The 13,422-nt window shown below is 46.7% G+C and overlaps 1 protein-coding gene across 1 annotated transcript in view; it reads right to left on the minus strand.

The window, feature by feature from the left end:
• Positions 1-4,694: 4,694 nt before the first annotated feature.
• LOC105001417 (zinc finger protein 134-like) overlaps positions 4,695-13,422 on the minus strand; it is a 21,388-nt gene continuing 12,660 nt past the window's right edge. Inside the window, exon 3 of the mRNA XM_010857670.1 lies at positions 4,695-6,631. Within this exon, the coding sequence (XP_010855972.1) occupies positions 5,391-6,631 (1,241 nt within the window). The 3' untranslated portion in view covers positions 4,695-5,390. The remainder of the gene's footprint in view (positions 6,632-13,422) is intronic.

Raw genomic sequence — 13,422 nt, forward strand, 5'->3', positions numbered from 1 at the left:
AAACTTAACGTAACACAGCTGCAGGACTTTCCAGTTCTCAGAAATCAGCGGAGAATGTCAGCCAATCTTCAAACTCCCAAATCTGGTCACACCATCTCTGGACCTCCCTGTTTCCCTTTCTCAGCTACCCTGGTCCAAATATAAAAGATGCCTAGGCAATCAATCAGCTGAAGTTTTAACTCCCGCATTTATCCTGCAAGAATCCCTTAGTCTGTAAGCAACTCAGAACTCGTTACTCCGATATCTGTGAGTTTCCTGACTTGCAGACTGAAACTCAGCAATAAACGTATCTTTCTTCTTTGCTTTACTTACTGTGCAGGCTGGGTTTTTAACAATTATACCCAGGTGCTTTGCTACTGTGAACATTGCTGTACATGTCATCTTGTACACGAGCTTCTTTTTAGAAAAATCTGAGGTGGGAATGTATCTTTCAGAGTGGTTTTACTAATTATCACACCATCAGTAAGTAACGGCAAGACCCCTGAATGTCCACGTCTTCTGCAACACTCAGTGCGGCATCCTGTCCACTTTAATTCCCAAACCTTGGAAAGCGTTTATTGGAGTGAGCAAGCAAGACTAGGGATTAATACAGACCTCTCCCCTCCCACCCCTGCATTGCCAATATGCTTGGAGTTTCCAGGAGAAATAAATTCTTGACAGATTTCCCTGACGCATTAAATGCCTGTCAGAGCCTGCTGCACATCATATCCTGTAAAAATCCTAAATATGCAAAGGAAGCGTCAGGCCCCAACCCATCTCCGCATATCCGTGACTACATCCAGAATTCACGGATACAAAGGCTTTCCGGTGAACTTTCTTGTGCAAAAGTCCTTGTACACGTATTTACAACGCACTTAGCCTGTTAAATTCCCAGGAATGAGAAAGAGAACAGGACAATATGACAACTACCGCCTGCACGCACCGCTGATATAGGAAACGACGCGCTCCGTGACAGCTTGTCTCGCGAGATGACAAGGTCTCGCGGAGGATGTGAGCCCTCCCACCACGGAACGTAGCGAATCCCGGCTTGAGGTGGGGTGGGGTGGGGCCTGCGGCTCCCGGAATCCGCGTCTGCCTGGAAACTAAGTTTCCCGCTGGAATGGATTCTCCCTGTGTCGCTGGGCCTTACATTAACTACATTCCCATCTCACATCTTCACTTGTAAGATTATATTATATATTGAGGGGACTTCTCTGGCGGTCCAGTGGTTAAGGTTAAAGGAGACTCCACGCTCCCAATGCAGGGGGCCCGGTTCGATCCCTGGTTGGGGAAGATCCAATGTCGCTAGCGCGACATCCCCCACACCCTCTAAAAAGGGGCATCTTCATCTCTATTTCAAATTATGACAGGGTTTTTAATTTCCTAAATTTTTGTTTAGGATATTCTGTGTCCATGTTCATGTAGGTGTTGGTCTTCAGTTCTAATTTTGGTATCAAGTTAATCTCCTAAAACTAGTTGAGAAGAGTTCCATCCTTTAAAAAAAAAAATGATTTGAGTAGAATTGGAATTACTTCTTCCTTAAATGTCTAGAAGAATTCACTAGTGAAGTCATCTTGGCACAAAATCATAATGGGAAAATTTTAAACTGCCAATTTAGTGTCTGTAATAGAGGCCACTTCAGAGTACTCATTCTTCCTCAGTGAACCTGAGTTGTTGAGTATTTCAAGAAATTTTTTGGTCAGTTTCTAGTTTTTGTAGAGTTGTTGGAAAGAGTTGCTAATATCGTATACTCCCTGGAGCCCTGCCTGGGAACTGTCTTCCTTGCTAGAACTCAGGCTGAAGGACGCAGCTCCTATAGCAGATTTGAGGTCAGGGCCCAGGGCACAAGGGGCCAGGAGGGGACGTGTCAAAGGGCATCGGAGGCTCTACCCTTCTTTCCTGTATCCTGTGGACTCACTTTTCTGCGTTACCAACACTGGCCTGAGGTAGGCCCCTGTTCATCCCTGGTCAGGGAATTAAGATCCTGCGTGCTGCGTGGCAAGTCCGCCCGCCCCTGCAAAATTAACTAATTTTTGTTGTCATTTCTTTTTCAACCCAAACATAGTTTGTTTTGCCCAACTTTTTATTGGGCCAACCCTGAGAGAGAGGAAACCCACTGCTGTGAGATGACTGGAGTGGCGCAGCTGCTATATAAATCAAGGTTTTGTTTCATTTTAAATAAAAATGGAAATATCACATATAACCTGGACTTCCCTGGTAGTCCATTGGTTAAGACTGCACTTCCAGTGCAAGGGACATGGGTTCAATCCCTGGTCAAGGAACTAAGATTTCACGCGGGGCAGCCAAAAATCACATTTAATTCTTTTTTGGCCACACCATGCAGCATGGGAAATCTTTATAATTCTTTGAATGTTTTTACTGCATCTAGTGCTATCCCATCTTTCATTCCTTATATTGGTAATTTTTTTTCCCTGATCAATCTACCTAGAGATCCATCAATTATATTGATCCAGTCAAAAGACAGCTTCGGAGTTCATTGTTTTTCTATATTTTAATTATTTTATTAATTTCTGTTCTTTATTCTTTCCTCTTGCCTACTTTGGTTTTAATTATGTTTATTTCTAATAGTGTCTTAACTTGGATATTAAATATTTTAGTTCTTCCCTTACTTTCAAAATACTTAAATCTATACCTTTTCTTCTAATCTCAGCAATAACAAATCTTGATATATTAGGTTTCACTCCACTTGGTTCAAAATATTATCTAATTTCTCAGGGTCTTCCCTGATGGTCCAGTAGTTAAGATCCTGCATTCCCAATGCAAGAGGGCATAGGTTCAATCCCTGGTCAGGGAACTAAAATCTTGCATGGTACATGGCATAGCCAAAAAAAAAGAAAAAAATTGTTTTAACTTCCAAATATGTTAAACCAGGGAGTTTTTCTAGCAGTGTTCTTTCATGAATTCTAGTTTAATTCTCCTGTGCTTAGAGTATATATCTTAATGGTTTTAATTTTATATTTATTGACATTTTTATGGCCTAGAATATTGTTTATTTTTGTGAAAATTCTTTGTGGCCCTTAAAGTTCTCTAAATGTTAATAAGGCAAAAGGTGGCAGCTAGATTAGTCCCCACAAACTGAGTGGCTTAAACACTATTTTATGCTCTCATAACTGTGGAAGCTAGAGGTCTGAAATTAAGATGTTAGTAAGGCCATGTTTCTTCTGATCTAGAGGATTCCTTGACCTTCCTATCTTCTGATGGTTGCTGTCTGCTTTTTAAACAAATAGGGAAATGTCTCAGCTCTTCTCCTTTCCTTCCTTTTTTCTTTCTTTCTTGTTATGCTCTTGCTTCTGGCCTTCCAAACACGTGTATGCTAGATCATGTGGCGTTTTCCTACAAGTCACTATTGCTGTTATTTTTTCACTATGTGATTTATTGTGCATAATTTCTATATCTTTAAATTCACTGATTTTTTTCCTTCCATATTATCTCATCTGCTTTTCATATTACACAGCATTTTTCTACTTTCTGGCTGTGCCCTGCAGCATGCGAGATGTCAGTTCCACCAGGGACTGCAGTGAAAGCCTGGAATCCTAACCACTGGCCACCAGGGAATCAGCGTAGTCTTTCCTCAGTTCTTTGCTCCTCCCCTTTCTCTGTACCCCTCATCTCTAGCTCCCTCCTCTCCTTACTATGCCACCTGAATCCTAGTCGCATTGGCCTCACGTACCCTGAGCTGTGTCTCTAAATGGACAAATCACAGTGCTCTACTCCTGTTTCCCTTCTGGAAAGCCAAGTGTCCCAGGAGCTACTTCTGATTTTCCTAAGACTCACTGAACAGTTGGAAACAAAGATAAAGAAAACTGGCCAGAAAACAGGAAACAAATAAACAAGGGTCTTTGCCAGGTGCGGAAAAAAAGGAAAGCTAGAGAATGAAACTGTCACAAACTGTCACGTCAGAGCTTTTTTTCTAATGAGAAAACTTCAGCATTTGCCCAAGTATGGGCCTCTTGTTCCTAGGGAATCATTCAAAATGCCCAGAAAAGAAAATGTCTTCCCTAGAATTCACCCTGAATTAGGTATACATTGGTACTACACACACCTGTCTCTCACAAACACCCCCATATATCACCACCTGAGGATGTCCACGAATTCTAGGTTCAACTGGACTACCTTCTCTCACTCTAGACTTAATATAGCTACACTTATTTCAGTGTTTCCTCTATGACACAGGATGATGGAGTGACTTTGCAGCAGGGCCAGGATTTGAGGCACTGGAGACTTGGGCATAGGGGCCTGCAGAAGCAGGGAGATGCCAGCTGGGGCCCGAGGCAGAGTAGTGGGTGTGAGAAGTAATCTTGGCCACCAGGGCAGAGGGGTCAGAACCCTTGATTCTGCAGGAGAGTTGGGTGTAGGCAGCGGGTGTGGAGCCATTAGGTGAGATGGTGGAAGCAAAGCACGCAAGCCATTCTACTCCAAAATACACTGCAGACTGTTCCAACAACAGCACCCTCCTCAAGTTAATGTCTGGACCTTCTAATAACTCTGAAATCCAGATAAAATCAGGCCCACAAAGCCCTGAATTTTCACCTGTTAAGCTTTTGTCAGCAATGCGAAGTGTTCTTTGCCAACCTGCTGTTCCACTCGAGGCACCCAAAGTTGAAAGCCCCTACAAACACTGTTTACCTCCTCAGTTTGGCAGAGCCTAATAGTTTCCAAACCACTCCAATAAAAAGAACCTCCATGGTTAAAGGTGGTTTAAATAATAAGGTATTTATTATCACACAAACCAGAGCAACATGAGGCAAATAATTATCCAGGTTGGGTGACTTGGAGCTGGAAAAATGTTACAAGAATCACATGAGAGTGAAACCAACAATGTCCATGAAGAAAGTAAACCTTCTCTGTTACCAGAACACAGCTCAGATCCTCTTGGCTCAAGATGGGCCATGCCCACACCTTTGCCAGTCAGAGGGGAGCAAACAAGGACCCCCGTTTAACTCAGGTTTCCATTTACTTATTTATGACCACACGGCTTGTGGGGTTTTATTTCCTCAACAAGTGATTGAACCCAGGCCCTCAGAAGGAGCATAGAGTTCTAACCATTGGACCACCAGGGAATTCTGGAACTCAGGTTTCTTACAATTCCCTCCAGGGACTAGAGAGAGACTACAAAGTTCTGCCTCCCCTGAGGATATTAGAGTAACTAAGCTGGTAGAGTTGAGATGTTTTCAGCCACAGGCATCGATCCTAAAAAATTCAGCAAGGGACCCGAGCAGGTCTGAAAGTGCAACATAGCTTCTGAAAGCTTCCCCTGTACGTGGCGTTCATAAACTCTCTCTCAACTGGCAGTGTCTAGACATACACGGTTCAACACGTGATTTGACGTCTCCCTCTCTACAGGAAGTCACAGAGCTCTTCCCGTGAGTCCTGCTGTGTTAAAAGCACTCCTAAAGTCTTCCTGCAGCATGAACTTTCTGGTGCCTAATGAGGTGGGAGCTTAAGCTATATGATTTCCCACACTCATTGCATTCATATGGCCTCTCTCCAGTGTGAACTTTTTGGTGCCGAACAAGGTGGGAGGTTCTGATGAAATCTTTCCCGCATTTGCTGCACACAAAAGGCCTTTCACCTGTGTGAACTCTCTGGTGTGCAATAAAGTCAGAGCTTCGACTAAAGAATTTCCCACATTCAATGCACTCGAAAGGCCTTGCCTCAGTGTGAATTCTCTGGTGTTTAATGAGGGTGTATTTGTGGCCAAAGGATTTTCCACAGTCACTGCAAACATAAGGATTTTCTCCAGTATGGATACTCTCATGCTGAACAAGTGTGGATTTATGTCTGAAGACTTTCCCACAATCATTGCACTTGTAAGGCCTTGCTCCATTGTGAACTCTCTGGTGTACAATTAGGTTGGAGTGATGGCTAAAGTATTTGCCACACTCACCACACTTATAAGGCATCTCTCCGGTGTGAACTCTTTTGTGCTGAGTAAGGTTGTCTTTGCGGCTAAAGGCTTTTCCACATTCACTGCACTCGTAAGGCTTTTCTCCTGTATGGATTCTCTGGTGCTGGACAAGTGTGGCTTTGCGGCTGAAAGCTTTCCCACATTCACTGCACTCGTAAGGCTTTTCTCCAGTGTGGATTCTCTGGTGCTGAATGAGCGTGTCCTTGCGGCTGAAAGCTTTCCCACATTCAATGCACTTGTAATGCATCTGTCCAATGTGCAAAGCCAGCCCACTCTCAGGACTCCGTGTCTTCCTCTTGCTGTGGGTAGCCTTTTGCTGGTGACTACCCAAACTGGCCTGGAATTTCTTCTGCTCCTCCTTATATGCAAAGGGCTTCTCTGACAGCAGAGGTTCTTCACAAGCTCTATAGTTAGTAACAAATGATGTCTTGCCTTTGTCACCTCTTAGGAGTTTCTCTACATCGTACAGCTTCTGAGGCTGGTCAAAGTTCGCACTGAACCAGAATTGCCTCCCACACGCCCCACATGTGTAAGGTTTCAGTCCATGGCGTGTTTCTTTGTGTTCGTCCAGGTGCAAAACATCTTTCAAGATTGGGCCACATAAGTTACAAGGATGAGCCATCTGAGTCAATGAATCTGCCTTGGAAGTATGAATGTGTGACACTGCTACAGAAACACTCTGCTCAGAAGCTGCCTCTTCCTTGTCCACTCTGTGCCAACAACCTGAAAGCAGAAAATTGTCACTGAACAGCATGTTGACTTCAGTGGGAGTGGACACCCTCATCACAAATGTGTCCCCAGCATAGCCATGACTGAGTCCATAGAGTTGTTGCAATAGATTTAGGGTCAGGTTAAAGAAAGCTGCTGTGCAGTAATGACTCTCTATGGGTCACAGGATAGGGAAGGCTTCACAACAGCAAAGACGTAGGGATGGGGTGTGGCTCAGGGAGACGAGGCAGGCAAGATCTCCAACTCACAACAAGCAAATGACTTTCAGAAGGGCCTTGGCACGACTGAGAGGGGACCACTGTCCAGAAATATGTGTCTAGGCCCAGAAAATCTGACCTAAAATAAGTAATTGGTATTCAAAAACTATTCTAAGGATATGCTTATGTCTCAAGACACATGAACACTGTTCAAAAGAGAAAGTACCACAGAGGAAGCAGTAGAGAACACTGGTGAGTGGGGTGGGCAGCCCTGGGCCACAGATCAGAATAGAAATGACAAGTAAAGTGTCCAGAATGGGGAGGAAAAGAGAAATAAGGTATGGCCTGTAGCCTGGGCACCAAACAGTAGTGGGCACAGGACAGGTTTCTAGTGCTATGTGAACCCATCCTTGAAGTTACACTCCTTCCAGGCTCCCATCCACCAGGACCTGTCCAAGCTCCTTCTGTTGTGACTTGAGTTATTACCTCTCAGAGCTGAGTCACAACCTCTCAGTTCTACAGAGGATCTAGAACACACTAGTCACAGAGGAAAGACAAGGCAAGTGAGAAGGAAAGCACTGGCCAGGGGAGTCCACCCATGGGTGAGAAAAAGAAAACTAAATATTACAAAATGAATGTCTTAAAGCAACAACCCAGTGGGCCCCACAAGCAGTGACTGACTATATTTCATGACAAGAGGTGTGCCCAAAGGAATGACAATTAAAGGAAGTGAACATAATCTGGAGCACGTGAATGTGAAAGTCGCTCAGTCGCGTCCAACTCTTTGCAACCCCATGGACTATACAATCCGTGGAATTCTCTAAGCTGGAGTAGTGAAATGGATAGCTGTTCCCTTCTTAAGGGATCTTCCCCACCCAGGGATCGAACCTAGGACTCCCATATCGCAGGTGGGTTCTTTACTAGCTGGGCCACCAGGGAAGCACAGAGGTGCCCTAAATGAAAACAGAGCCACCGCCCAGGGAGAGGCCGGGTGGGGTAGTATCCACTAGGTTGACCACGGGACTCTCAACCTTCCCGGCAATTTTGGGCAACAGAAGCTGGGAAGAAATAGGGAATTCCCTGGTGGTCAAGTGGTTAGAAGTCCACAGTCTCAGTGCCAGAGGGTGCAGGTTAGCACAGGGAATGGAGAAGGCAGCACACACAGTCGAGCCCTGGCACCCAGACGATCTATGTGAGGGAGCGCCCCTGGTCCAGTTACAGGAAGGAAATCACAACCTCTAGGGGGAAAAGGGGAAGGGGAGAACATGTAAAACCGGGTGATGCAAGGCCTTACCCAGGAAAACCGTAAGAGCAAAGCGCAGAAGGCACTGCACCATGATGTGAGTGTCTCAGAGCCTTATCAAGAAGCCCCATTGCTCCCAGGAAAAATACACAGATCCTCAAGGTCAAGTGCTCCTGCATGAAGTGGACAACTGAGTAAAAGGGCAGCCTCTCCCAGGGTTCCTGGCCTACCTGCCATTCACTTTCCTCCCAGGCTCCCCAACTCAAAGCAAGACAGCAGGCCCTGGGTAACTGACACCTCCTCTCTCATTTCCCATCAACCACCCTGTCCAGCCTAGAGCAAGTAAGCGGACAGGCACTGTATAGTCTGGGCCTGGCAAGAAGGGACCAACCCTTCACTGCCAGCTAGTTCCCATGGAATCCAGGGATGATGCCCCTCATACACAAATCTGAGCCTCGCATTCCTTCTAGAGCCCTCAGTACCAAAGCCCCCAGGCCGTGACTTCAGATTGCACCTCAAAGGGCATGTCACTCTTTAGACCACACTTCCATGTTACCTAAGAAGGCTTACAACACAAGTACCTCCCTTGTGTAAACCTGCACACAGCATCCAGAGAATGCTTGGTCACTGCATCCAGGATCACCTCTGGCCCCGACTGCCATAGGTATATCCAAACACAGCTTTAAATTCTTCCTTCCTAAATTCACCTTCAGCAGTCCAGAGCCATGTGCAGATTATCAGATAAAGCCAGCCCTTTCCCACATTGCTACAGCATGTTTGGGATACTATACCCTCATCAATCACAGGGTTCACACTTACACTAAGTCCTCCTTCAAAGCCCACACCCGCTGGCCTTCCACCCAAGTACAGTGGCTCTGTCAGCTGACCCAATTTAGCCCTGAACTAACCCATCAGCTTGACTGAAACTTGCCAGTGCCCACAAAGGTCACAAAAACCTGAGAAGCACAGGGACAGGGGAAGAAGCACTGACTTTGGTCTCACTTTCACCTCATCTCCTTTACTGCTTTACCCCAGCATTCATCTCATGTCCACTTTCTCCCTAGAAAACTTCCTCAACTGCCACATCCTATTTTCCTTACTCACCATGGACACTAGTCTCCCTTTTCTTGCCTTGAAGGTAACTCTTCCTTCCACTCCACTGTCCCCACCTCCTTTCCAGACCCTCATGACATAAAGGTTCTCTCTCTAAACCTGATACACGACTCTACCCTAGTCAGTTACTGGCTGTCATCTTGTGAATGTCTCCAACTTGAATCCCACCTCTGAACTCCATACCCATGGGTCCAGCTGTCCACTTGATACCTCAATTCAGATGTCTTTGGAACATCGCAGATTCAACACGATTAAAACCTAACCCCTGATACTACCTCTGAAAGTTACTCTCACCAGCAACTTCACAAATTCAATTGAGGCTCTTTTTCCCCCTTACATCTTCTCAGGCAAAAAAAATTGTGGAGTCATCTGTGACTCTTCCCCTTCTTTCTCACACCTTCCACATCAGAAAATCTGGGTGGTTCTACTTTAAAAAACAAAACAAAACCCACCAGAATCCAAGCACTCATCTCTCATCTCTGGCCCAGCCATCATCAACAGTCCCCTTTCCTATACCCCCATAGTCTTTTCTTCACTGTACAGCCAGAGATATCCTGTTAAGGACAAAATCGGATCACTCTCTTCTCTGCTCCAAACTTTTCATAGCTCCCACCACTTTCAAAAAAGAAGCCCAGCTCCAAAGGTTCCCAGTCCAGAGCTGAATCCTGTCCCCTGTTTTCTGATCACCAAACATAATGGAGACTTTAAGTTCCCTGAACACAACCTGTTCAGTCTTAAGTGATGGATCTGCACAGGCTGGTTCCCATGCCTGGGACACTGTTCCACACTTCACCGCATTGCTTGCTGGAAATGGAAACCCTTTGACATAATTCCAGACCAGTTTTCAGAGCACAAGACCTCTGGGGCCACAAGGGTCTGCAAACCCAATGGCAGGCAGAAGGGTAGGTTAGACTTCCCAAGACCCCACTATTTGCCATATAGGTCACCAAGAACACGGAGGGGTGGGCTAGGCTGACAGGACTGGCACACTTTGCACTCATTTATGCAGCGATAATAATCACTTCTGTCACTACAGCAGCCTGGTAGGAAGAAGGATCTGGGAATGCTAGGTTACTCCACTGGGGTCTCACAGACTTAACTGTTTGCCTCATCCCTGCTCTGCCCTTTGGTGAGAATGATTTCAAGTTGTCTAACTTTAGATACTCAGACCTTAGTGCTGCCTCCTACCAGCTATGTGACCATAACCCAAGCTCTCTGTATTCTCATGTATAAAGCAGGGATAATGACGATATCCACCTAATAGGGCTGTTTGTATCAGATGTGTTGTTGCTGCTGCTGCTAAGTCGCTTCAGTCATGTCCGACTCTGTGCGACCCCATGGACTGCAGCCTACCAGGCTTCTCCGACCATGGGATTCTCCAGGCAAGAACACTGGAGTGGGTTGCCATTTCCTTCTCCAATGCATGAAATCGGAAAGTGAAAGTGAAGTCGCTCAGTCGTCTCCGACTCTTAGTGACCCCATGGACTGCAGCCTACCAGGCTCCTCCATCCATGGGATTTTCCAGGCAACAGAACTGGAGCGGGGTGCCACTGCCTTCTCCCTCAGATGTTAGTACACACCAATTTAGTAGACATCAACCTTGGAATTAACTTTTACTGCATATGCTTAACAGTTTGCATATTTTCAGTGCAAATGAAGTAATAGGTTCTGAGTTTTTAAAACCTTTAATTTATAACTGTCTACTTATGTATACTTGCCAAGTATACACTAGGTCCTCTCACCAAACCAATCTGCCAGGTATGTATCGGTAAGCATGCTGTTGGCTCTTCACCTCTTCTCACCTGAGGAGCTGGGGAACTGATGTACCAGTGCCCTGAAATAGGGTGAGGCTGATCCACTAGCCTGGCTGACTTCTCCTCTGTGCCACGGAGGGGCATGCTGAGTCCACAGGGTGGCAAATTTATAGCACCTCACACCTTGCTCTCCAACTCAGGTCAGGTCCTAACACCCTATAGCCCTCTCCTGCTTATACCAGCCAGAACCCGTTCCAAGACTTCTCCTTTCTGGAGGAAATCTCAGGGATGCCCCCCTCTTCTTCCCTGTACTCTAATCTCTCGCCTCAGGGACCACATAAAGTAACATCCTTAACATTCTCCCGCTAAATCTCATCGCCAGGCTTTGACCTGAGGCCTCATTCCTCAGAGGTCTCCAGCCTAGCTTGCTCTGCGTAACTTTGGACCAGCACTACCAGATGCCCCTGTGACGCCTCCACTGTGAGACACTATGGATTTATCATGTCCATGTCCCTGCCATGTTCTTATCTGCCCCCACGAATGGTACTCCCTGTTCCAATCTACCCACTTTGATTCTTTCAGATATTCAGGAGAAAAACAAAACAAAACTTGGGTAGTCTTTCACACTCTTTTTTCACTTAGTCATATTTGACGCAGCAGAAAAATCTTAGTTCTATCTTTAAAATCTCTCCAGAATGTAACGACTTATCCACTCCCAACCCTTCCTGCCACTGTTCTGGAACAGCCTCCACAACATTCCTGGAGTTTATAGTCTCCTTACCGGTGTGCCTGCCTCCATCCTCATCACCTCCATTCCACCCTAGTTTGTCTTCCCCTAAGCTTTGGCATCCTTTTAAAAACTTCGGATCAGATCATATCCCTGCAGGGCTGAGGACGTGGTACTTGTACTCGCCTCACCTCCATTCCAGGAACGACTACCACTCACCCCCTCTGCTCCCCGAGGATGTGAACACCCACGTTCCCCAAGGCTCCCGGCTCAGTCGCAGTCCCAAGGCGTTGCTCCTGCTAGTCCCTGGGCGGGTAACACTCCTCCACGCCCCAACACAAAAGCCGTCAGAAATGGTGGCTCCACCCACAAACGCCCCGGACCCTAGATCACAAAGACCTCGATAAACACCACTCATTCAGGGTCCCACGATTCTGAGGTGGGGGTCGCCACGCGCCAAGATCCGGGGGACGCAGCACCCACCTACACGGGTCCACTGCTGCCGCCGCCATCAGTCAGGACCACAGAGTCCGGAGGGATCTCACGTCGGACCGCGCACCGCTGTCGGTGGGCGTGGTGGCGGAAGCCTCGCGAGAGTTGCCACCGCCGAGCCTCTCCGCAGCGAGAACAGTGTCTCCTCCCGCGCCTTCTCGCTTTCTGTCACCTCTAAACTGGACCACAGATGCCGAGGCTCTACTCAGACAGGTCGACCTAGGACCGATAAGATGTCCGCCGCGAGAAAGACGCCGGAAGTCCCTCCCAGACGACCTCGCACGTACAGAAACACCGTTTAGCAGTGCCGCTCTGTGGCGCAGAGGCATCTGGTTAATGTAGTTTCCGCTGAGACAACCGTTGCAGCAATTCGAAGACGCCCTTGCGGCCTTGGCTCCGAGGATGGGGAGGGGCTTCACTCTTTAGAAGCCCGCACACAGCTATCATGTAGGGATACCTACCATCTGTAGGGATGGAAGAAACGTTTAGAAATGTCTTCTCAGATTTTCCCCAAAGCTCTAAATTCAGTTCAGTTCAGTCCCTCAGTCATGTCCGACTCTTGGCGACCCCATGAATCACAGCACGCCAGGCCTCCCTGTCCATCACCACCAACTCCCCGAGTTCACTCAAACTCATGTCCATCGAGTTAGTGATGCCATCCAACCATCTCATCCTCTGTCTTCCCCATCTCCTCCTGCCCCCAATCCCTCCCAGCATCAGGGTCTTTTCCAATCAGTCATCTCGTCGCATGAGGTGGCCAAATTATTGGAGTTTCAGCTTTAGCATCAGTCCTTCCAATGAACACCCAGGACTGATCTCCTTTAGGATGGACTGGTTGGATCTCCTTGCAGTCCAAGGGACTCTCAAGAGTCTTCTCCAACGCCACAGTTCAAAAGCATCCATTCTTCGGCGCTCAGCTCTCTTCACAGTCCAACTCTCACATCCATACATGACCACTGGAAAAACCATAGCCTTGACTAGATGGACCTTTGTTGACAAAGTAATGTCTCTGCTTTTCAATATGCAATCTAGGTTGGTCATAACTTTCCTTCCAAGGAGTAAGAGTCTTTTAATTTCATGGCTGTAATCACCATCTGCAGTGATTTTGGAGCTCCCAAAAATAAAGTCTGACACTGTTTCCATTGTTTCCCCATCTATTTCCCATGAAATGATGGGACCAGATGCCATGATCTTCGTTTTCTGAATGCTGAGCTTTAAGCCAACTTTTTCACCCTCCTCTTTCACTTTCATCAAGAGGC

Source organism: Bison bison, unplaced genomic scaffold, assembly GCF_000754665.1.
Source record: "Bison bison bison isolate TAMUID 2011002044 unplaced genomic scaffold, Bison_UMD1.0 scf7180017864383, whole genome shotgun sequence".
In the NCBI taxonomy this organism is placed as follows: Eukaryota; Metazoa; Chordata; class Mammalia; order Artiodactyla; family Bovidae; genus Bison; species Bison bison.